Here is a 26,383-nt window from a genome sequence, read left to right as displayed (position 1 = left end):
TTTAAAAATCAGCAAAAGGGTTATATAAATAAAATTTATTATGAAACAAAAGGCAAAAAACTATTCTGTACATAATTTAGTCCTATTCAGTGTCTACTCGGCGCTTCTTGGCTTGTCTCTTGTATTCATTAAATGGAGCATCTCTTGTCACTGTCCAGCAATAGTCTGCAAGCATTGACGGGCTCCATTTGCCCTGATAGCTTTTCTCCATTGTTGCAATGTCCTGGTGAAATCACTCGCCGTGCTCGTCGCTCACTGCTCCACAGTTCACTGGAAAAAAATCTAGATGAGAGTGCAAAAAATGTATCTTTAGTGACATGTTGCAACCAAGACTTTTGTATGCCTCGAGGAGGTTTTCCACCAACAACCTGTAGTTGTCTGCCTTGCTGTTTCCGAAAAAATTTATTGCCACTAAGTGGAAGGCTTTCCATGCCGTCTTTTCCTTGCCATGCAGTGCATGGTCAAATGCATCATCTCGAAGAAGTTCACGAATCTGAGGACCAACAAAGACACCTTCCTTTATCTTAGCTTCACTTAACCTTGGAAATTTTCCACGGAGGTACTTGAAAGCTGCTTGTGTTTTGTCAATGGCCTTGACAAAGTTCTTCATCAGACCCAGCTTGATGTGTAAGGGTGGTAACAAAATCTTCCTTGATTCAACAAGTGGTGGATGCTGAACACTTTTCCTCCCAGGCTCCAATGACTGTCGGAGTGGCCAATCTTTCTTGATGTAGTGGGAATCTCTTGCACGACTATCCCATTCGCAGAGAAAACAGCAGTACTTTGTGTACTTAGTCTGCAGACCAAGCAAGAGAGCAACAACCTTCAAATCACCACAAAGCTGCCACTGATGTTGGTCATAGTTTATGCACCTCAAAAGTTGTTTCATGTTGTCATAGGTTTCCTTCATATGGACTGCATGATCAACTAGAATTGATGGCAAAACGTTGCCATTATGCAGTAAAACAGCTTTAAGACTCGTCTTTGATGAAATCAATGAACAGTCTCCACTCATCTGGATCGTGAACGATGTTGAGGGCTGCCATCACACCATCGATGTTGTTGCAGGCTACAAGATCGCCTTCCATGAAGAAGAATGGGACAAGATCCTTTTGACGGTCACGGAACATGGAAACCCTAACATCACCTGCCAGGAGATTCCACTGCTGTAGGCTGGAGCCCAACAGCTCTGCCTTGCTCTTGGGTAGTTCCAAATCCCTGACAAGGTCATTCAGTTCACCTTGTGTTATGAGGTGTGGTTCAGAGGAGGAGGATGGGAGAAAATGTGGGTCCTGTAACATTGATGGTTCAGGACCAGAAGTTTCATCCTCTTCCTCTTCCTCGTCTGACTCAAGTGAGAATGATTCTGGTGCATCAGGAACTGGCAGTCCTTCTCCGTGAGGTACTGGGCGTATAGCTGATGGAATGTTTGGATAATGCACAGTCCACTTTTTCTTCTTTGACACACCTTTCACAACTGGAGGCACCATGCAGAAGTAACAATTGCTAGTATGATCTGTTGGCTCTCTCCAAATCATAGGCACTGCAAAAGGCATAGATTTCCTTTTCCTGTTCACCCACTGGCGAAGATTTGTTGCACAAGTGTTGCAGCATATGTGTGGGGCCACCTCTTGTCCTGATCTCCAATTTTGCAGCCAAAATAAAGGTGATAGGCTTTCTTAACCATCGTGGTTATACTGCGCTTTTGTGATGCAAAAGTCACTTCACCACAAACATAGCAGAAGTTATCTGCACTGTCCATTCTGATTGCATTATCCATGACTTCTAGGAATAACATGATGCAATTCATATCATGTATGACGCAATACCAGCTTCAGATTGCATCATTCATTGTTTTGCCTAAAAAGCAAGTACTGTCCAAACCCAGTCATAGATTTATTCATAGATCCAGTCAAAGATGTATTTTAGTCATTTCTGGTTTAAATTGAGATCCCTTCCCTTTATAACTCACTTATCCTCCGCCATTCCCAAGTCAAGGGGCATATATACTGACCCAATAGCATATCTTGAAAACTAGAGCCAATCAACAATTTTAAGCATCATTTTCGTTCTCTGTGACCCATAATTAGTAAAGTTTGACTACATTTATTTCAGAAGCATTTTGGCTGTAGAGCAGTGGGCAGCACAAGCCATAGAAACCAGACGAGCCCTGAAGAAAAAAGTTTTAGACACAAAATCCCAGAAGCTAAAGGACAGATACCAGGAGCAGTATAGCAAGGCACACTGGGAGGTCAAATGCCTTGTAAGACCGGACAAACGGCATTATATTGATAATCTGGCAACACAAGCAGAGGATGCAGCTGCTCGTGGTGAACAAGGAACCGTCTACAAAATGACACGGCTTATCAGTGGTAAATGGCAGACACCAACAAACACTCTCATCAGGAACGAACAAGTACACCTACTAACAACTTATTAAGAACAAGAAATACGCTGGACAGAGCATTTCAAAGAATTGCTGAACATGGAGCCACCGAGGAAGTGAACATCCAGGAGGCAGAAGATCTAGATATCAACACAGATACCCCAGCTAAGGAAGAGATCATTCAAGCCATCAGATCCTTAAAAAATGGGAAAGCTCCTGGCAAGGATAACTTGAATGCAGAATTGTTCAAGCTAAATCCTAAATTAGCAGCATCTATCCTGGCCCTTAGTTATAGTGAAGACACCAAAGACAGGAACTCTCAGTGATTGTAATAACTGGCATGGTATCACACTTTTACCTGTGCCAAACAAAGTATATAACATATTGCATATAACATTCTCACAGAAGTGTGACGGTGTCCCTTGAACAAGGCCTACCTTTGCTATTATGCCTAAAGAATCTTTGCTACCATTTGCTGTACTGTCTTTTGCCCTTTGCACTCTAGATCCTTGAACTCTTTGTACAATCATCTCTCTTAATGTCTCAGCTGCAAACCTGTCCTCCTCCTGTCGTCTAGTGAAGCTAGATGGCTCAGAAGGTCATGTGACCTCATGCAGAAAGTACCACATCTTGCAACATTTTAAAATCACAGCATCTTCTTTTCAAGGTCCCTAATCCCTCAGATCTCCAGATCTTTGAACACTCAATATTAAAGCGTAGCTCTTGTCAGAAGAGTGACTCTAAAAATGACATCTTGGGATTCTATATTTATTCTCTCTCAATTACTTCATTTTAGATTTGCATAGTTTACAAGTACAAATATGATTTCCTTAACTTCCAGCACTGCAAACTCAATCTGGGATCTGAAAAACAAATATGCTCTGTCTGCCTCCCTACACTAGGCTTGATCCTGCCGGGGCGGGGGTGGGGGGGTGGTAAGCATCAAAACTAATAAATCCTGAGCACTGTTTAATAATCAGAAGTCTGTTATGCCTACTATTAACATCTTCTTCCAGATCCCTACCTTTCTGCCTCCTTACACTGGTCCTGATCTTGAAGGGTGTTGCCACTCAGGGAGTTTCCTGAGTCAGTGGGAGTTGCTGATAAGTCAGTAAGAGTTGTAATACTTAGAATCACTCAAGACTAGGCCAGCTGACATCGGTAATAAAGATTTTGTAATCAGAATTCAGTAGATAATTTTGTTGATGATGCATGTGGCAGCAAAGTACGATCTATATGGTAGATCTGAGATATGCAGGAAACCGATATATGGAGTAAAAAGGTTCCATTTTTTCAGTCACTTTTTTTGTTTGTGTTTGTTTCTTTTAAACTACGAGGCGCTTTGAGGCAGCCATTCAATAAAGCCACCGCTCTCTCCACCCACAATCAGCAACAGTTGCAGCCCAATAAAACTAACAGTTCACACGTATTCACAGGAGAATAATCTTTTGCCACTACTTTCTATCACAAATTTTGTAACAGCCCTCAGGACTTAGACACAAAAGCAAAATTTAAGGTTCTTTAAAATGTTATACACCAGTAATACCTTTATTTGTTTATTTCAAAACCAATAACACTTTCCTCTGACCCCATGCAAACAGTTGCCTTTGAAAAAAAAAATAACACTAACTCTCCTTTATAACATTCTTCTGAAAGTGGCCCTTTAACCTCTCCTGGCCTTACCCATACATTTTAATCTGGATTTTTATCGATTCGAGCAGATTCCGGACATTATCCTACAATTGTAACAAAGTCTTACTGAACAGAACTTACACTAAAAGAATGCAATACTAATATTAATATACAAAAAAATACATCACAAATACATTGTATATAAGAATCTGAAACATCAATGATAGGAATGCATCCCTTAGATCCGAAGCATGCAATGAGAACTGCACTGGTGAAGGTCAGTGGGATTCTGTATGGATACAAAGACATGCTCATGCTGATCTGTTTGCAGGATTCGGGTCTATGCTTAACTGACATAGCTATGCTGGCAAAATGCTTAATGTAGAGACAGTCATACCAGCAAAAAAATCCTTTTGCCAGGATAACTTATTTCAGAAGAGTGACATCCAGGGAAATTAAACCAATAGGAGTATAATTATATTGGTATCATTATGCCAGTAAATAAGTCCTTAGGCTTATTCTACACTAGAAAATCGTTGCCAGTATACCTGTATAGCTGTACCGGTAAACCCTCCTAGTACAGACACAGTTTATACTGGCAAAAGATACTTTCACCAGTACAGTTTATAGCAGTTCCCAAGGCCGTTCGGGGGGAGGGGTGGACGGAGGGGTGGGGGGGGGGACAGGACAAATCAGCCTCCCTGCTAGTCTTCTTGCTGTCCTCCCAGCATGCCTGCCCACTGCTTGCTTCCTCACCCGTCCACCGCTCTCCTCCTCGTTGTCCGCCTGCCTCCTCACCCCCCTCCTGCCGGTCACTCGCCTCCCCGTTAGTCTCCTCGCTGTCCATCCAGCGCCCCCCACCCCTGTCCGCCCGCCGCTCTCCTCCTTGCCATTCGCCTGCCTGCCTCCTCATCCCCCTCCCACCTGTCACTTGCCTCCCCGTTCGCCTCCTCATCCCGCTCGCCCCCTCACCCCACTCGCCCACCCACCTCTCATCTCACCTGAATATCGGGACAAATGGCGTCACGATCGTACATCGGTCAGGACACAGGACAAAGGGCTAAATGTTGGGACAGTCCCGATTTTATGTGGGGGCCCCCAAAGCACAGGGCCCAGGGCAGTCGCTCTGATTCGCCCTACCCAAGGGATGGTTCTGGCAGTTCCCTCAATTAACTATGCTCCAAGAGCAAAAGGACACTTTTTGCCAGTTTACCTGTACCTATGCTATAGCTTTAGCCAGTTAAGAAATGTAAAAAAAAAAATCACCTCCCTTACCCAACATTGTTATAGTAACAAAAGTTTCCAGTGTAGATCTGATCTGAGGCCTGCTCTACACTACGAAGTTAGGATGACATAAGTCACCTTATGTCGACCTATTTGTACATGTGTCTACACTCAAATTTGTCTCCTGCAGATGTAAGTGCCCCAATTATACAACATAGTAAAATCTCCTTCCCGAATGGTGGAGAGCCATGGTCAGCTTACTGAGGTCAACACAGTGTGAGTGTAGACACTGCATGATCTGTATTGACCCTAACGGTTCTCCAGCAGCTGTCCCACAATGCCCCATTCTCTACAACTGTGACCACTCTGTTCTTCATTCCCGTGTTTGGTTAAGTGGGGGAGAAAGGAGGCATGAGAAACAGTTTGTTTATATATATAGGAATGCCTCTTGTATCCTACGGGGGGGAGGGAGAGGAGGGGAATCTCAATGAAAATTTCATGGAGCTACTCTGCAATCCTCTCCCAAAGACTTCTACGGATGGCAGCCTTTTTTCTTCCTCCGCGGTAGGATACTTTCTCTGGACACACTGCAATGAGTTTGGCTGGCACCAGTAAACAGGTTAGTGGCATATGGGTCTGGGCAGCTTGGGGGTGCTCTCTGTGCCTTTGTTATCCTCTAGAGTGAGATATCAGCTAAAGCCACCACTGCCTGTGGCAAATAGTGCCAATACTGAGTGCCATTGCACTATGCTCATATCCCTGGAATAAAGAACAAAACTGTATTATTTCATGAAAACAAAATTCCTTCCCCCACTGCCTTACCCCTGGCAGGCCATACTCACCATAGCAGAAGGTGGAGTGCAGTGCTATGCAGAGGCACTCCAAAGCTGTAATGTGAATAAGCATGTCTTAATAAAATATTTTATGGAAGTAAGGGAAGGGAGCTTTGAAACTTAACTTTTCCTTTCTATTGTGACTGTAAATCCACTAATACATCAGCAGCTGCTGTCATTGTGGCCTTGAGGGGTACCCCTCAACACCCGCAGAATGTCAGACCCTGAGGAGAACAACATGTTCAGGAAGATCCTGCAAGCCCACGCTTCATCAGACCGTGAACAAAGGGCCTGGAGGGCCAACAGGGCAGATGGCATAGAGAAGGAAAAAGCAGAGAGGAGAAAGGCCCAGGAGTCCCAACAGGAAAAGAAGAGGGAGATGCACCAGGAGATTATGGTTCTTCTCAGACTCTCCATCCTCTGCAGTCCTGGGAGAATTTCATGGTAGTAGCTCCACACAGCCTATCCCTACCACTCCACGCTGGAGGACAGCAAGGAAAACCGCAGCTTCGCTTTCATATGAGCAAACCATCGTGTGTATGTTCCACAACGGACTACATCTGTGCACTGAAATGGACAAAAATGTTCTCTGCCTTTCCAATTTGAAAGTTCTAGTCCACTAATTTAAAAGTTTGTATTGCTGTCCCTGTTTTTTTTTTTTTTTTTTTTTTTTTTTTTTGCACATTGTTTTTCTGCAGTGTTTTTGCCACTCAACAGTGGCAGATTTCTATTTTTGGAGAATAAAACTATCTTTATTAGTTCACAACACATATTGCAGCATGCATAGCGGTATTCAAAGCACACTGTATGTGTAGATGTACAGCAAGGACTGTACTGTTCCTAATAACACCAAAGCTCCAAGCCCAGAAAACAGGCAGGGCCCAGAACACTACAAGGGTTGACCATTACAGTGCTCTTTCAAAGCCTCCTTCAGCTGCATAGCTCTGCTTTGGGCTCTTGGAATGGGTCCTTGTGTCTGGCTGTTCAAAGTCAACAGAGAGCCCCTCACCCTCTACTCTGGCACCAGCTTTCCTCCCTTTGCCTCACAGAGATTATGCAGGATACAACAGGTAGCTATAACCATTGGTATATTTTTCTCACTGAGATCCAATCTAGTGAGTAAACACCGCCAGCGTCCCTTCAATCTGCCAAAAGCACATTCAACAACCATTCTGCATCTGCTGAGCTGGTCGTTGAATCTTTCCTTGGTGCTGTTGAGGTGGCCGGTGTACAGCTTCATGAGCCAGCAGAGAAAGGGGTAGGCTGGGTCTCCCAGGATCACTACTGGCATTTCAATATCACCAATGGTAATCCCCTAGTTGGGAAATCCTCTAGTTGCAGCTTTCTGAACAGTCCTGTGTTCTTAAATATACGAGTGCCATGCACCTTCTCTAACCAGTGCACATTGATACCAGTGAAGAAGCCCTGGTGATCCACCAACACATGCATAACCCTTTCTGTTGACATACTCTGCAGCAAGGTGGGCTGGTGCCAGAATAGGGATATGTGTACCATCTATCTCCCCACCACAGTTCAGGAAACCCATTGCTGCAAATCCATCCACTATGTCCTGCAAAATGCCAATGGTCACAGTCCTGCGTAGCAGGAGACGATTTAGGGCCCTACACACTTGTGTGGCAACAGCCCCCGCTGTGGATTTTCCAACTCCAAAATGATTTCCCACTGACCAGTAGCAATCCACTGTTGAAAGCTTCCACAGTGAGATCACCACTCATTTTTCCACTATCAATGCACCACTCATTCTGGTGTGCCTGTGCTGGCGGGCTGGGGTGAGCTCAGCTCACAGACTCAGGAGTGTGGCCATTTGTATTCAAAAGTTCTCCAGCCACTGCTCATTATGCCAAACCTGCATTACAATGCAATCCCACAATTCAGTGCTCGTTTCTTGGGCCTAGAAGCAGTGCACCACCTTCTGCAGCTGCTCCATGAATGCCACTAATAATCTTGAATTGTTTTTCACTGTGTCCCTCAGCAATCTGCCCTCCAAGAAATTGTCATGTCCCCGTTGTTGTGGTACTTCCCATGGGTCTGCAAATACTGGAGAATCGTGCATCCTATATTTGCAGTATTCAGAAAAATAGTGCATGCATCTGTGGGCTCCATGCTTCTGTCAGAAGAGGTGGACACTGATAAGTGCTGCGCAGGTTTTTAAATAAAGGCATGAAAATATGAGCAATGGATTGCATAATGGAATGGAGAAAGTTGCAAGCTGAGAACTTGACCCCTAGCTCCCAGAGATCCCTGCACAACTCATTTCTACCCAAATGCATTGCAAAAATCCCCCAAAAGGCATGGTGCTTGACGGCAGCACCTGGCACGTTGGGATACCTAACTGTGGTGCATTGTAAATCTGCATCAACACAAGCACTCCTGGTGGGTGTGCGCAGCACCGACGCAAGCAGCCAAGTATGCACATGCTTGAGCAATATACAAACTTCAGGAGCTGTATGCTGACATAACTTACATTGACCAAAGTCTGTTGTACAGACATGACTTAAGTCTCAAAAGGTAAAGGCAAAGCTACAAAGCTTTCTGCTGAATCAGGAGTTCTCCCATTATGTGCTTCATTAACGTAAGTATGACAACATTTTAAGGAGGGGCAACAGAAGTAATAATACCTAGCACTTATACATGCTTTTCATCTTCCAGGTTCTTACAAACATTTATACTAATTAAGTTTCCCAACACCCTTTTGAGATAAATTTGTTTTAGCCCTGTTTTACTGATGAGGAAATTAATACAGAGAGGTTCAACTGATTTGCCCAAGTTAACAAAGAAATCAATGTCAGAACTAGGACTGAGTTCTGGTCCCAGTCCACTACTCAGACCACACCTCTTCCTCAACTTCTAAACATTAATTACCACCCAGATTATTATTCTATTAGCTTAATGAGCTAATGCAGTATGCATTAGTAGTAAATCAGGAACTTCTGAAACCCCTATAGCTCATTAAATACAGAAACAATACTAGGGCCTCTCCACTTTTAGATATTTATCAACAGTTACGGTAACTTTTAGTAACTAAAAAACCAGAAATTATATGGACATAATGAAAGGGTATTAGCGAACTATCTGTTTAGGTTTGTTTTCTATATAGGATGAACAAAATGAAAGAGAAGCTGAGCAGTTGCACCTTTTTAGTTCAAATGTAGAAACAATGATCTAAGAAATCAGGTGATGTAAGTTTTAGTCTCATCTTCCACTTCTCTGTTGAAAAAAATTGTTTTAGTTTCCTTAGCATGTATGTCGGTTACTTGAATAATGAAGGGTTTGCAGAACTATCCGTGAGACCACAACTCTTTATATTTCTCTCGCTTCAACAGTTAGAAAGCTCCTAACGTCCAGTTCAACATTTCAAACCATGTACCACCTGATAAAGCAAATGGAATCTCTGTTCTATTTATTACTATGGAAACATTTTGTCACAAATTTTTAAAAAATTAGATACTGGCATTTTAAGTAGATACATTTTCCATGGGACATTGTCACCTTACAAATCATATTCAAAACAACATATGTCCTTATCTATTATAAGAACAACACTTTCAATTACTAGCAGTTTTAGAAATCCAATTTACTTTTCACTCTGTTATTTTTTGGACTTTGAATTTCTCTCTGTCTGAACACAAAAATCTATTAAGTGAGTTTTGCTTTTGTTTATGATCACTTTCACTGCTACAGAATCTGGGTCGCTGCAGTTTGACAGGCGTTTACATTTAAAATTTTTAAAAAACAAGACATTCTTTTGATCAGCCTTTGGCTTTGTGAAGCTTGTGGATGATCTCTAAAAGTATTGACACTCTATAAGGGACTTGACTTAATAACCTTCTCAAGGTTATCGTGTCTGCCATGAGCAAAGAATTTGAGGGCCCAAAGGTTACTTACCTAGAGGCTACAACCGCAATAATTGAAAACATAGTTTACAAACAGTGGATGGGGAGCTGATTGGCAATTTTAGGGCATATGAATGATGAACTGAAGGGCTGAAAAATTACCTAAAGATCTGTTATTTAAGAATGATCAGTCTGAAAAAAACGTTTCATATGAAAATCCAGAGGCCATACCAGGGCCGGCTTTAGCGTTTTTGCCACCCCAAGCGCACACACACACACACACACACACACAAAATAAAAAAAGCCGCAATCGCGATTGGCGGCAATTCAGCGGCAGGTCCTTCACTCCGAGTTGCCGCCGAACGGCCGGACGTGCCACCCCCACCTCTTCATTGGCCGCCTCAGGCACCTGCTTGCTACGCTGGTGCCTGGAGCTGGCCCTGGGCAGTACATCTATTGAGAGTGGAAATTCATTGAAACTATTTGGATTTTTGACTTCTCCAAACTATTAAAGTGGTTGGTTTTATCAATGGAAAGCAGAGAGGCCAATCAGGTTACAGGGTACAGGAACTCTGATTATGACATCCTCCAAGCTTATGAAGTGCAATAAAATGTAGATGTAGAACCAATTTGTTAAAAAGTATAATAGCTTTTGAGGGTGCCAAGGAAATAGCCAACCACCTGGGAATTTGTCTTAATGTACATAGTTTGGGGTGTGCTTGGGGAAACCAGGATAGGTTTTCAACGTGCCTGAGGAGCTAGGAACCTTTATAAGCCTCAGGAAATCGCAACTAATATCCGAGAAGAGTGAAATGAAACTAAGATGACTTTTAAAAGAAATAAGGCAAGTCAGTCTATGATTCCTAGTCAACATACCATAGTATCATCTCCTTACTCTTGCCAAAAACTTGTACTGCAGCCAGTGGAAGATTTTTTTTCTTTTGCATTTCTCTGTGAACAGAGCCATATTATTCAATGTTCTGATTACATGCTATTCTAAGGTATTTGTTTATCCTAGCAGATGGCATCACAAATATGGGGTGGTGGGAGAACAATCATTTGAGCCCGTTCTCCCCATCCCATGCTACATCAATGTGCATCTCAGAGCAAAGCTTAGCAAGACTTTGGGTACAAGTTATTTTTGGAACACAGAGAGACAGAGAGAGAGAGAGAGTGTGTCTCTGTGTGTGTGTCTCTGTGTGTGTGTGTCTCTGTGTGTGTATTGAGCTCTTAGGTTTCCTAAATTGTTGAGAGTCCTATATGCCAGAACTCATCTCCAAAATGCTAATTAGCACATTTTATTCATTGACCATATTAAGGCAAAAAAGACTCTCCCTTCACCTCCCACATGGATCAGTTGTGACATTTCCCTCCACCCTTAATACCACCCCCAAATTATCTCTTAGGCTAACGTAAACAGGTGAGAGCAGATGAAATCTTTCAAAAAACTGGGATGATCATTTGTGTGTAATTTTACTTTTTAAGTTGTTCTGTATAGATAAAGTTTAAATCCTCAGGTACTTGGTGCATTGGTGACATTGTGCTATCTAAAATATTGTTAATAGAAAGAAAATTAAAATAGAATTGCCATAGAAAGCTCATTTCACCATTTACCCTAGGTAGGTGATAAATTGTGAGTTTCATTTTAATCAAAGTACGGTAAAGACAGGGAAAATTAAAGTCTGAAATGTAATCTACAAAAATAACCCCCCAATTTGTTGTTCACAATTTTTTTTTGAACGTTCATCTTTTTTTGCCAGCATATTGGCTTGATGTATTTTATTTCTGTGACATTAATACTCTTTGCCATAAGCGCAAGTCATACCAAGGGATTCCGACTTGCAACAAAGCTAAGTTAAGATTCCAGATCTCAGTTGTGCTGGCATGAAGACTGGTCTCTCAGTAATACAGAAGACAATATCCTAGGGAGACTGGAATTAGTCCTATTCTGCACCAATCAAGCCAAAACACAAGGCATATCAAAAAGCAAGTAATTGCTAGCTAACGGCTATGGGAGGAACTATACCATGGTTCAATCTAAGCAGTTCCTGGCACATAACAATAAGCCCTGAGAAAACTGCAGTGTAAAATGGGGGAGTTTTATCAAAAAGGTGAAAAGCAGCAACAGCAAAAGAAAAAGGTTTACCTCATCAGATTGAGAAGGGCTGATTCTGGGCATTGGAGATACTTGTGGTGTTTTCAGCTGTGTACTGTTGCTGTCTGGAACAAGCTCTCTGTGGATTGACTGGATATGATTCTGGAGTTCACTTTCGGATTCAAATTTAACATTGCAACTAGAACAGCGAGTCTTCAGTCCCCCTGCCTTGTTTTTGTTCTCAATGGAACTCAAGTTCTCATTTTGACCCAAGCCTTGTCTGTTACTGCTTGAAGGGATGTTGACACTTGGACTACCACTTTTACTGAGATTAACACAGACAGCGCATAGACCATATGGCAGACCATTGATGTCAAGTTTCACTAAATCCTGTTTTGAGCGGAATTCCTTCAGGCAAGAAGCACATTTGTACAGTTTCTGAAGATGCTGTGCACGCCCTGTGGATTGCACTGCAGAGCCATTTCCTGTTTTTTGCATGTGAAATGTCCCATGGATTTTCAGTTCCAAGGTAGAGGTCACTGTTTGCATGCATACCACACAGCGGAATCCTGTTAAGGAATTTCTCAAATCAGGGTGCATTTGGCAATGCTCTAAAAAATCCTCCTCACTCTGTAGAGGCATTTTGCAAATTCTGCAGTTTCCAGTGTCCAGGCTCTTACTATGCGTGACTTTATGTTCAGTAAGAGTCAGAAGAGATGGAAACCGCTCACCACATATTGGGCACATATAATGTTTCACTGGTCCCAAGTGTGTCTGCATATGTTCACGGAGCCCATTTTCAGAGAAGAATGTTCGAGAACACACATTACACTTGTAATTCCCTTTAATCAGCTCTGCCTTCTTCTTCACTATAGCACTTTCTCCAGGTCGGATGTTGTGGTCTCGAAGCTGATGATTCTGCAGGAGTGTTTCCATTGTATATGCTGCTCCACAAATGTCACAACCATACATGGGCTCAGATGTATCAACATCTTCTTCACTGCCATCATGGCTATTATGTGACTCCTGGCTATTTGTCAACAAGGTCTGGAGCTCCACTTCTTCTTTCTGAACTTGCTCCGATGCTCCATTTGTTCCACAGTTTGGAGTTTTAGTTTCAAAAACACAATGTTTTTCCCTCAAGTGTTTCTCTAGCAATATAATAGCATGAAAAGCTTTGCTGCAGAATTTGCAGTTGTATTTTTTGCTATGTGTAGTAATGTGGCACTGAAGCTCCACCTCTGTACCAAACGACTCGCCACAGAAAATGCACTTGTGCACTTTCCCTTGGTTCTCCAGGTGATTGTGTTTAACATGAAGCTGTAGGTCAGTTTCATTACGGAAGTCCCAGTTACAAGACGTGCACCTGTATACCTTCTTTTCATTGCTGTGCTTCACAGCCAGGTGTAGCTGAATGGAGACTTTGGAGTCAAAAACCTCTTGACACAAGGTGCAGCGGAAGAATACAAACGTATGCATGTCGAGCAGGTGTTTTTGCAAGTCATCCACTGAAGTGAACTGTTTGTCACAGCTTTCACAGATATAGTATGTAGAGGTTATCATGAAATGAATTGTAACATGCTTCAGCAGCGACTCCTGGTTTGGAAACTCCTTGTTGCACTGAGGGCAGGTCAGTTTTGGCAGGACTGTGTCAAGGTGGGTTTTTAAATGAGTCTGAAAACCATCGAGAGACGTATACTTAGCACCACATTGATTACAGACATATTCACCTGCAGGACGTGGAGGAGCGCCACCTACAGCTTGCATCATCTTTAAAGAAGTTTGCTCTATAGTTACAGGAGATAAGGGGCTCAAGGCTCTGGATTTCTTTCCATTGTGGATGTAATTCAATGCCAAAGGAATGTTCTTATGGTTCTCCTTGATATGCTTGTTCAATTTAAGGACACTGTTAAATATTGGAGAATTAGTACAGTAGGAACAGGAATATACTTCTACTACTGGATCTTTTGGGGTTCCAAGTACAGGGGAACCAAAACGGGAACTGCTAAGATCACAATGGACTTGTCTAATATGCTCTTCCAAAGAAGAATCAGTAAGAAATCCCATGTAGCAATGGGGACAAAAGAATGCATTACTGTCTTTAGCAGCAGGGTTTGCAAACCCATGAGAACATCGGATATGTTCCTGAAGAGTGTTGAGGTCATTAAATACTTCAGAGCAGAAGTTGCACTGGTAGACCATGGCAGGCATGGTAGAAACAATCAGTGCTGGGTCTGGAGCTTCATGGACTTGCTTAAGATGTTCATTCAGATTATAAAGTGAAGGTAACACCTCCAAACAATACTGACAGATATGCGCTTGTTCAGGTTTATCTAAATGCATAGTTTTCAGGTGTATCTGCAGAACAGCAAGGCTTGAAAATAACTGTTTGTTGCAATAAATGCAGCTATAGGTAACTTTTGCTTGCTTATTCGAAGGACCAGTGATATCTGGTACTTGTTGGGCTGCCCGCTTTCTTCCACGACCCTTTGTTATTGGCGGAGCCGTTTCTACCATTGTTGAACTGTCCACCGAGAGGTTTGAATCTGGAGTGGTGCTAGATACTGAGGTGTAGCCAACAGTTACCAAAGAAGGACTGTTGCTATGATTGCATGATTCGGGTTGCTGGTGACTATCCATGTGGCTGTATAGTTCTTCCACGGTATGGAAGTTCTCTGAGCAAATGCTGCATGAATTCTTCTTTTCACCATTATGAGCCTGCTCCATGTGATTTACAAGAGAACTTTCCTCTACAAAGAGTTCATGGCAATAAACACATTGAAGAGCAGCCCTGTCTTCATTAGGGGAACACTCGGGGTGGCATTCTGCTATGTGTTTCTGAAGATCTTCAGGGAAATCAAAGCCTTCTTCACACTGACTGCATTTCTGAGTGTCTTTCATTTTCCACTCCTCCATCCTGGAGGCAGACTGAGAACCATCCTTGTTTCTCTCATGAACCTGCATGTGACCATGCAGTGAACTAGACGAAAGGAATCCACGTCTACAAATGGCACATTTATATGGCTTGTTGGATGTATGAGTCTTTAAGTGAATTTTAAGGTGATCACTCCTTGAAAATGCTGCATCACATTCACTGCAGTGATACTTCTTGTCTCCCGTGTGAAGTTTTATATGGCGATCTCTGCTCCGCTTGTGTTTAAAGAGGCGACTGCAATATGTGCATTTGAAAGGGAGCTTGTCGCTGTGACTTTGCTCGTGATGCTTTAAGTAGCTGAGCCGACTGAACGACTTGTCACAGAACTGGCACGGATAAGGCAATCCTGGGCCACCCTCTTCCTCACCAAAATCACAACCTTCTCCATGGCTTGGTGAAGTCTGGTCTTTGCTGGAAGGTGATGAAGCTGGCCATGAGCAAGTGGGGTCATCCTCAATATCCACTCCATCTGGAATGAGAAAAAAAAGTGCACATATGCTTATTCCCCTGGAGTTCAAAGAATACACTAAGTGTGTATAAACATGCAAAAAGCTGAAACAAATATGCAATGTACTAAACTTGGAATGGGATACTTTTCAGCTCCAACAGCTTTTATTCCACATTTATTTTTATCAAACTGTAAAATATGAAAAGTTATTAAATAGTTCTGTGCCTATATTATCCTTTTATTGCTTTTTTATCATCCTCTCTCAGTTGCAGGATATATATTATACATTGACAACTTTATTAAAATGCAGATTTTAATATATTTAATGTTTCTTTTGTATCCATTGGAAAATGATTTGCATATTATGTGAGCATCTGAAGAGTCAATGAAAGGAGGAAATATTACAGAAATGATTTAAAATTAATGCAGTCAACCCACATGCCTAATATTTAATAAAAATTCCCTGTGCTTTTCCTCTATTTTTTCCCCTTAAAGTTGGTTCTGAAAACAGAAATCTTTTAGGGGTTATTATTGATATAGACTTTGGTGCCTTCAACAAAATAATATTAAAACAATTACAAGGAAGGAAGGAAATGGACAAAAACCATAATAAAAATGATGTCTTCTCTAAAAAAAAAAATGCAGCCGTGATCTCTTCAATAACTATCATTTGGTAACCTCAAGCCAGAAAATGGATTATTAAATGTTCAAAACAAACTAACAAATATTATTATACTAAGTCAGCTGGGATCAAGGAAAATGAGAAAGTTTCACAAGAGCCAGTTCCCAACAGTGTATTTTGTTTCTAAAGTTCAAGAGGTTGCCCACCATTTCTTCCTTTTTGCAAAAATCTCAGCCAGCTGAACTTCCTTAGTTAAACAGAACCAGTACTTTTAGGTGATCATAGACAAAGCAAGTTGTGAAAAACTGGAAACAGGAAAAAATGATACATGGTTATGGTAAAACCGGAAAGATTTATGAGTAACAAAGAAACGACAAACAAAACACAAGCCAGCTATTAAACTAAACTAGTTATCTACGATATTACTTCACTTCTGGACCCGGTGAGTTTTAACTAAGTGCTTAGCAGGTGCTATCTGGGATTTTTGCAGCCTTCCTTTTAAACAAACACATACTGCGGTTTAATGACGGCATTTCTCTTAGTATAAAAACTTTTTAAAAGATACAAAATGCCCGACAGCCCCATCTAAAACAAATAATTCTTTATTCCTTTCCAGGGGCAACATCATTGTCTTATTTCCTTTTAAAAACAAAGTTGATTAAGATAATACTATAGAAAATGACTAAATAAACATGTGGGGAAGGTATTTTTCTTAAGATATTTTTCAACAAATGCAAAGTTTCTTAACATTTACAGTCCTGTGACAAAGAAACTTATCATATTAACATGAAAGTTAGAGTTGGCTTATATCATGTAAACAAATTCCAAGCCTGCTTTCTTTAAGGTAACAAGATTTTACTAGATTATCAGCCTCCTGCTTATCCACAGGAAACAGATGAGGATTCATTCCTTTCCTGCCTCTAGAAACTGATGACAACGCCATCTCACTATCAATGCCAGATGGCAACCATTTAACTCTGAGAAAACAACCAAACACCAATCCTGGAACCCTGCCCATTGCAACAATGCTTTTCAATATAAGTTGAAAACTGCATTTTGTATCCTCTTGTTTATTACTCTGAAAGAGAGGTTTTAATTACCTACACATTACAAACACACGCACGCACACACACACAATATCCAGTTGGCCTACGGAAAAAGACATTTAAACAAATAGTAGGGCTGTTGATTAATCACAGTTAACTCACACGATTAACTCAAAACATTAATTGTGATTAAAACAACTAATCGTGATTAATCGCAGTTTTAATCGCACTATTAAATAATAGAATACCGATTGAAATTTATTAAAAATGAAATTTTTGGATGTTTTTCTACACTTTCAAATATATTGATTTCTATTACAATACAGAATACAAAGTGTACTGTGCTCACTTTATATAATTATTTTTATTACAAATATTTGCACTGTAAAAATGATAAACAAATAAATAGTATTTTGCAATTCACCTCAGACAAGTATTGTAGTGCAATCTTTATCGTGAAAGTGCAATTTACAAATGTAGATTTTGTTTATTACATAACTGTACTCAAAAACAAAACAATGTATAACTTTAGCGCCAACAAGTCCATTCAGTCTTACTTCTTGTTTAGCCAATCGCTCAGACAAACAAGTTTGTTTACATCTGTCCGCTTCTTGTTGACAATGTCACCTGAAAGTGAGTTCAGGCGTTCACACAGCATTGTTGTAGCTGGCATCATGAGATATTTACATGTAGGGGATGCCAATTTTGCTATTCTGGGAGATTTTTTTTCCAACATAACATAATGTCATTTTCTTAAAATATCCTATTAAAATCTCCTGGATTGCTTTCAATAGTCACCAGAAGTTCAATAGTCACTAGGAGATTGTGTGCTGAGTCATCCTACGAGACTACTATAACATTAAATATATGGCAGAATGCCAGTAGAACAGAGAAGGAGACATACAATTCTCCCCCAAGGAGTTCAGTCACAAATTTAAAAACACATTATTTTTTTAATGAGTGTCATCAGCATGGAAGCATGTCCTCTGGATTGCTGGCCAAATCATGAAGGGGCATATGAATGTTTAGCATATCTGGCACGTCAATACCTTGCAATGCCAGCTACAAAAGTGCCATGTGAATGCCAGTTCTCACTTTCATTTTAAACAAGAAGTGGGCAGCATTATCTCCTGCAAATGTAAACAAATTTGTTTATCTGAGTGATTAGCTGAACAAGAAGTAGGACTGAATGGACTTGTAGGCTCTAAAGTTTTACATTGTTTTATTTTTGAATGCAGTTTTTTTGTACATAATTCTACATTTGTAGGTTCAACTTTCATGACAAAGAGATTGCACTATAGTATTTGTATTAGGTGAACTGAAAAATACTATTTCTTTTGGGTTTTTTTACAGTACAAATATTTGTAATAAAAATAAATATAAAGTGAGCACTGTACAATTTGTGTTGAAATTGAAATCAATACATTTAAAAATGTAGAAAACATCAAAAAATATTTAAATAAATGGTATTCTATTATTGTTTAACAGAGTGATTAATCGCTTGACAGCCCTACAAACAAACAAACTTACCATCTTGTTGAACTGATGACAAAGGTGTTCTTTCAAAATATCACTCCTTCCACCTACTACAACCTATCATCTACTAAAATATTTAACAAAGTTTTTCATTGTGCAGGATGGATACTAAATAATTACTAGACAGTTGGGCTTTTTTAATTGTCCCATTAATGGCTGCTTCATTCACACAAGGCTTTTGGTGAAAATCTACATTCTTCACTTTTGAATTGCTGGTTTTGGCTTAAAATCTAAAGCAGGTAGCAAAACAGGACAAAAAAAATTCAATTTTTAATCTCCCCCCTCACTTCCTCTATACTTTTTTGTCACAATTTTATTTTGTGTGAAATTTTCCAGCAAGCTTTATTAAAACAAATAAACACACACACAAAAACCCTTTGTCCTTTAAAAATCAAATAAATTTCTGACAGATGAACCACTACACTGCTGGCACATAAACAGGAATTTATGTCATGCAACTGAGCAAAGAAAAATAGTCTGCAACTGCCTAGGCTACATATTTTGTAACCAAATTTAGTATTAAATTGTATATCCTATCCAGGCATGATATATTATTGTATAAATGTTTTGAGAAATATACAATAAGTGTTATAAATAGTGCACTATCACTGGCACTGTACTAAATCACTTTCTTTTTGTGGCCACTGTCTGCCTGTTTTTACCTATTACATAACCGTTCCCTTTAGCTTGTAAATCTCAAATGGCTGTCAAGCAGGCTGCAGGGCCAGGTTCAGGTTCTGAGTGTGACCAAGATATAAGCAAATGGTGGCCTCCTCCTTCCCCCCCATCCAAGTCCCTTTGTTTGTCTGGAGAACGCTCCTTTAGCTTTCATACAAGGTAAAAAAAATGGAATGGGAATGGGGTTAATAAAGTACAAAAGCCTTTCCTTTGCAGCGTTTTTATGAATCGAGTCCAAAATGATTCAGTGCAATAACCCTCAGCATAAAAAAAGAAATCTCATTAAAAAAAATTAAGACTTGCAAAGACTAACTTCTGCAATTATATTTTAAAATTGGAAATCTACTTCTTCAGTGTGAGAAAAGGAGCTATTTGCCTACCAACACATGGGGAATCCCCCTACATAACATCAGTGTAAGGCAATAGCAGGCTCCTAATTAAAAATTCTGCACACACTCCTCTCTACACCACTTAAATGCTGCAGTGTGGCCGCATGAAAAGCAGGGCCGGCTCCAGGGTTTTGGCCGCCCCAAGCAGCCAAAAAAAAAAAAAAAAGCCGCGATCGCGATCTGTGGCAGCAATTCGGCGGGAGGTCCTTTGCTCCCGCGGGAGTGAGGGACCGTCCACCGAATTGCTGCCGAATACCTGGACATGACGCCCCTCTCCGGAGCGGCCACCCCAAGCACCTGTTTGCCAGGCTGGTGCCTGGAGCCAGCCCCGATGAAAAGGGCCACAAATAGACCAGCCACGAAGGGATGAGGTGGAGGCTTCTGCATGTGCTTTTCGCCATAAGGGGAGACTCTGTGCCAGCCTTTAACAGGCCAACACAGTTGAGTTACGTCTACACTGCACGTCTTTTGATGGCGTGGAGTGTACATATATGCGTAGCCCCCCAAAATGGGCATAAATAGCAGGGTAGCCAGTGAGGCACGCTTAGGCGAGTAAAGATATACCTGAAGGGTGTAGGTATGTATGTGAATACGTACACTACACCGCTCTCCGCTCACCCAAGCTGGGCCACTGTGTCTACACTGCCAGAAACGACTCCGACAGCAGGGAAAGACTCAGGCAGCTTTCCGTATCACAACAAAAGACGCTGGCAGGGGGAGATGCTGAAGTCTTTCCCCACTGCTTCCCTGCTGCCAGTGTCTTTCATTGACACATGTAGTTCCACAGCTCAGTGTGGACGCAGCCTGCTTTTCACTGCAGCGAGTAGCTCCATGTATGCTACACACCACCATCAGCGGTGTGTAGTGTAGATGTAATCTTGGTGAGGTTTGGGGCCGGTTAATAAAGAGTCACAGACTCCATGGCCATAACATACATAGGAAGTGAGGAAGAGCAGCAGCTCAGTGGTGTAGTGGTTAAAAAAAAAAAAAAAGAAGTGCATAAACCTAAAGTAAAGCTCAAATTCCCCAAATGAGAAGTGGGTGAACTCAGTTTATCCCAGTTTACCTTCAACTACACTACTGCAGCAGCTGCTATTCTAACCTATGGGCTGCTACAGCAGTCTCAGAAGAGCTACTCTGAACAGACCTGCAGCCAGGGTAGTGAATTTTACCCTCTCCAATCCCCACGGAATTCTCTACTCAAATCTGGCTGTGTGCAGAGAGAGTAAATTTCACCTACTGATAAGAGAATAGAGCCCAAATCCCTTTTTGACAATCACTCTAATAGAAAATATAAGTAGTTTGTTGCTACTCTGCATATAACCACGTGCTTTTATAAATTTAGAGACATCTACACATTCAACTACATCAACATTACTACATTAATTTTAAATGTTTAACAAGCTTTTTATAAAATGCTTTGGACAAAACTGTACCTTCAGATGCACATGTACAACTGTCACTGAAATCCATGGGAGATGTGCAAATCTAGGAGGGCGGAATATGACCCTAAGTATTCTATAGAGTATTTCTTGGAGTTTTAAACTATATTTTCTGTATTGATGTGTATTTTATTTTCCTTCGGTGCTCACTAAGTGCTACTTACTGTAAATGCCTTTTCTGTGTTATGGCAAGTATTCTGCGTTTCAATGTGATGCACTTAACATGTCCATGTAAATTTTTAATTTTTGGAACCAGTCACTTCACACTAGCTGACTTTAAGAGAGCTCTAGCTCTCACAACTGAAAAACTTTGCTGGAAATCAGCTCCAAGGCGTAAAAGTCTATTTAAAGATGCAAGTGTATGTGAATAGTTAGTGCAGATGTTTTTCTACAGCAACTGTACTCGCTGAGTTTCACCATTTCCATAAAGCACATTAAAACAAGTGTGTGAACACTCTGAGATGAAAGTACCAAACACTCCTGAGACTTCCAGTGGAAAGTAGAGCTGCCTGACTTTTCTCCAAGCAGACAGAAATGCCCATGATTCAGCAGCCTGAGTAAATAAAAGAGGTCCTTATTTCCTAGTTTTGCTGGCTGGCCACACTGCAGCAGTCTCTGTGCTGCTGCCAAAGGGGATGCAAAACTGGAACTACACCCAGCAGCTGAAGGACTGTCTTTGTTAGCCAGCCAGGCCTTCCTGACCATCTTCTGGCAACAAAACTGCCATATCCTGCAAGGAAGACCTCCATCTCAGGCTTGATAGTTCTCTAGTCTGTCTAATAGCACTAAACAACAGATTTTGCCTGGTCTGTGTTGGAGGAGGACAGCTGGAAACTCAGTTAGTAGCAGAGTAACACCTGTTCAGTCATATTTCTGGGGAAAAGTGCTCACTAACAGAAAAGTGAAGTAATACCAGAAGGAGTTATTCCATGGGGGCAGGGAAGCATCAGAGTACAAAGCACCTCTGTGGTGCGAGCAGCCAGCCACTCATGTGCCAGCCTCAGTAGTTGTGAAGTCTTGAAAGTGATCTTATCCCTGATGCTGCTGACTGAACAGTGCTGCTTCAGAAAAGAGCAGTTAGTCTCCAGGAAAGTGCATGACATACACAAGTTTTCGCTGGAATATTCTGCAGGGCAGAAGGAGTTGCTCTGTTGTGCCTTATTTTTCTATGTGATTTAAATTACCCAAGCTTTGCTACCAATGTCTCTAGAAAAAATTGCAGTGAACCTTTTAATAAAGTAAAAAAAAAAAAAAATCCATTTTGCCTCTGATCCACAACTGTCAGGTGTTTACAAAGATTAATAAATTAAGTTTCATAATACCCATATAAAGCATTACTGGATTCTCCCCATTTTTACTGGTGGGATTACGGAAGCACAGAGAAGCTACGTGATTGTCCTCAGGTCACAAATGGAATCTGTAATTGAGGTGAAATAGAACCCAGACCTTCTGACTCCCAATTCTAGGCCATAACTGTAAGAAAAATCCTTTCCTTCACCTACAGTGAGGAGTCACCAAAAAGAACTAAGAGAGCAGGATTGCCACATAACCAACAAGAAAGATACAATACTTCAGATGCCCAGACACTTCCCAAGTACTGGTCTTGCTGATATATTTTTGCTACCTGGGCTAGTTAACTGTAACGGCAGACTGGTCACATAACTGTCCTTACGGGACTCAGCATGATGATGTATGTGCAAGTACTACATAGCAAGGTTTCCTTAACAGGGCTGAGATTTACAACAATGGTTACTTTTGAAGGGAATATTAAAAAATACTGACAAATCAAGTATACCTAGCACAGGACATATATGCATCCTATTTTATACATACACACACATTATATATACACACACACACACATATATATGTTATGTAATTATATATAGGCATGTGTATGTGCATGTGTGTTATTATTTATATGTATTACCCTAGCCACAGACCAAGATCCCATTGTGCTAGGTGCTGTGTTGTGTGTGTGCGCACATGTGCACAAACACACACCCTTGCTAATTTTCAAGATGACCCCTACAATATAAAATTCAAGTTAAAAATGGAAAGAATAAGTGTCAGCCAGGTAGTCAGTTAAATGGGAAGATCATAGACTTCTGACGTTTTAAATCTTTGCATTTTCTTGTGGTTACTTGAGTACAGTGGCTATTATATATTGTATAGTTTCCTTATAATGGCCATTTCATGTTTCAGTACTGGACAGATTTTATATTATTACTGCTGCTAATTGTCTACAGGGCTACCTTGAAAATGAGATAAAGAATCTTATGGGAACATGCAGGTGAAAGAAAAAAGCTAAAAGTTAGCTAATACTGATATAAACCAATATTGTCCAATTTGTGATAAGTGTACACAGTGTATACATAAGTATTATCCTCAGGTCTTCCAGTTACGTGTCAACATGATAGAAAATGTATCATACTGTGCGAGTCGTCTAACAAAGCTATTGTTTTATACTTTTTTAATAGGATCGTCGGAAAATGTTATAGTTTAAAGTCACTTTAAACAAAATATGCATTATTTCACAATTTGCTCCATTTTTCTGACCAGAAATATAAACAGTTCTGGAAAAGCTGCAACTTTAATAATACAACCACCACATTTTTTTCACATCAATGGTCCCACATTAAACTCACTCATTTGTCTCATAACTTATTTAACTACTTGAAAACTAATACTCTGTAATGGGTATTCAAAAGAGAAATGTGAACTTTAAAAATTATTTATAATTTACAGATGTTTTTAAAATCTATCAATATTTCAAAAGTACTCTTAGAGGACCAATTAAATGCATTAACAGTTGGGTTACGGGGGGAGCCATTTAAAGGGGTTCTATATTGACCCCCTATATTGGTGGGGTCCCCCCTCCATTTTAAATATTGTGATAAAAAAAACAGATCCCAGAAACAACAGCTTAGACCTCAAAAATGCTCTTTTTTGTAAAATGCCTTTATTGCCCAGGTAAGTCGCTAACATTCCTGTACTGCTCTCCTAAGCTAACCCAAGTCTCCAGGTCATTATGCCTTCTTCATAAGACACATTACTATGATGTATGTGAAAAGGAACATAAACGTTTTTCCTTGCTTGTTACTTAAAGTTCATTTGAACAGATGGAGCTCAGTGAATTCCATCTTCTACAGCCAAATTACAGAGAAAACAGTGCATTCTTAAGCAGTTCACTTTTAACCTCAATAAAAGCTGATGTGCAACTAGCTAGAGACCACAGTCACCATCCAACACCAAGCCTTTGTGTTTTTGAAGGCAAGGCGAGCGGGTGGGGTGGGGTGGAAGAAGTTTTCAATTGTTGGGGTAGAATCACTCTTCAGTGCTTCCCCAACACATAACCAATGATAGACACTGCACTCAGAGCTTATTAAGCTAGGGTTACCATATTTTGTGCCTCCTAATGGAGGACACTCCCGGGGGCCCCGGCCCCGCCCCCAACCCCGCCCCCGCCCCCCCCACCCGCGGGCCGGCTCCCGGCTTCCAGCGCCGCGGGCCGGCTCCCGGCTCCCCGACCCCGGCCCGGCTCCCAGCGCCGCGGGCCGGCTCCCAGCTCCCCGACCCCGGCCCGGCTCCCAGCCCCGCGGGCCGGCTCCCGGCTCCCCGACCCCGGCCCGGCTCCTGGCTCCCAGCGCCGTGGGCCGGCTCCCAGCTCCCCGACCCCGGCCCGGCTCCCAGCCCCGCGGGCCGGCTCCCGGCTCCCCGACCCCGGCCCGGCTCCCAGCTCCCCGACCCGGCTCCCAGCCCCGCGGGCCGGCTCCCCAACCGCGGGCCGGCTCCCGGCTTCCAGCGCCGCGGGCCGGCTCCCGGCTCCCCGACCCCGGCCCGGCTCCCAGCGCCGCGGGCCGGCTCCCAGCTCCCCGACCCCGGCCCGGCTCCCAGCCCCGCGGGCCGGCTCCCGGCTCCCCGGCCCGGCTCCCGGCTCCCCGACCCCGGCCCGGCTCCCAGCTCCCCGACCCCGGCCCGGCTCCCAGCCCCGCGGGCCGGCTCCCCAACCGCGGGCCGGCTCCCGGCTTCCAGCGCCGCGGGCCGGCTCCCGGCTCCCCGACCCCGGCCCGGCTCCCCGCCCCGCGGGCCGGCGGCTCCCGGCTCCCCGCCCCGCGGGCCCGGCCCGGCTCCCAGCCCCGCGGGCTGGCTCCCGGCTCCCAGCCCCGCGGGCCCGGCCCGGCACCATGCCCCCGGCCCCGCACAAAGAAGCCCCGGCCGAGCCTCCCGATTTTCCCGGACATGCCCGGCTTTTGGGGATTTCCCCCCGGACGGGGATTTGAGCCCCCAAAAGCCGGACATGTCCGGGAAAATCCGGACGTATGGTAACCCTAATTAAGCCACATTCTATAACTGAGAATCCCATGTTACACTAGTAATTTACAGGGGCTCTTTATTTCAGACTAAAAAGTACTATGTAAGTCAACTAACACATTTGTCTACAGTTTAAACATAACACAAAAAAAGTTTAAAACTGCATTTCTTCCACTCTGTTTTTATTTCTTTTTCTGTTATTGTTTGTGTTTGTACAATATGAGTCAGAGACCACCAGCACAGCTCCACTGAAACTAGGGTCAGAAAAGGTCATCCCTGTAACAATTACGTCAAGGATTAAGATATGGGGAGGTGAGGAACCCCCTCTCCACACACACTTTATATAAAATTTAACACCAAGTGTTAAAACAAACCAAATGATTAATGACATTTTCCATGCAGAATTGCAGCAGGAAGATAATCATTATGGTTTGTAACTACTAGTAGTGTTGACACTGTTTCTTAAGGACAACTATGAGTGATGGAGAGAAAATGGGTCAGGTTCTTTATTAGACTTGAGTGATTTCACACGTTTTCTGCTTTTGCTGAGCCTCACTATCTCTAGTTCCCACTGTGAATGGGAGTGGAAACTCTGTGGCCCTGATTCCCCCTTGCAATGCAGCCCTTTGTCACTGATTCAACAGCAAAGGGCTGCTTAAAGGCAGCAAAACCAGCCCCAACATAAGGGGAATTCACCAACAGCACAGAATCAGTTGAATGGACTTATGCTGCCACCTTTGCAGCTGACAGCATACGAAGCACATCCAGGGCAAGAGGAGGTGTAGCCAGAACACATTCTCTATCACGTTATGGCTCTCAGATGGCTGCTACAGGCTGGCAAAATGGGTCTGCTCTAAGCAATGTGGGGAGGCCACCCAGGTACAAAAGTGGGTTGAGACCATCTTTGTTCACCTCTTCTCTCCTGGCCAAGCACAAAAAAAGGAAGAAA

At 42.3% G+C, this 26,383-nt stretch overlaps 1 protein-coding gene across 5 annotated transcripts in view; it reads right to left on the bottom strand.

Annotated features, from left to right (window-relative positions):
* The window catches only part of ZNF521 (zinc finger protein 521), a 275,559-nt gene that overhangs the window by 145,154 nt on the left and 104,022 nt on the right, over positions 1 to 26,383 (bottom strand). For all 5 annotated transcript variants that reach the window (XM_054018220.1, XM_054018219.1, XM_054018217.1 and 2 more), the window contains one exon: positions 12,076 to 15,428. In XM_054018220.1, coding sequence (XP_053874195.1) covers positions 12,076 to 14,988 — 2,913 coding nt within the window. In that variant the 5' untranslated portion in view covers positions 14,989 to 15,428. The remainder of the gene's footprint in view (positions 1 to 12,075; positions 15,429 to 26,383) is intronic.

This window comes from Malaclemys terrapin, chromosome 2, assembly GCF_027887155.1.
Source record: "Malaclemys terrapin pileata isolate rMalTer1 chromosome 2, rMalTer1.hap1, whole genome shotgun sequence".
Taxonomy (NCBI): domain Eukaryota; kingdom Metazoa; phylum Chordata; order Testudines; family Emydidae; genus Malaclemys; species Malaclemys terrapin.
This window is presented reverse-complemented; position numbering and strand designations above follow the sequence as displayed.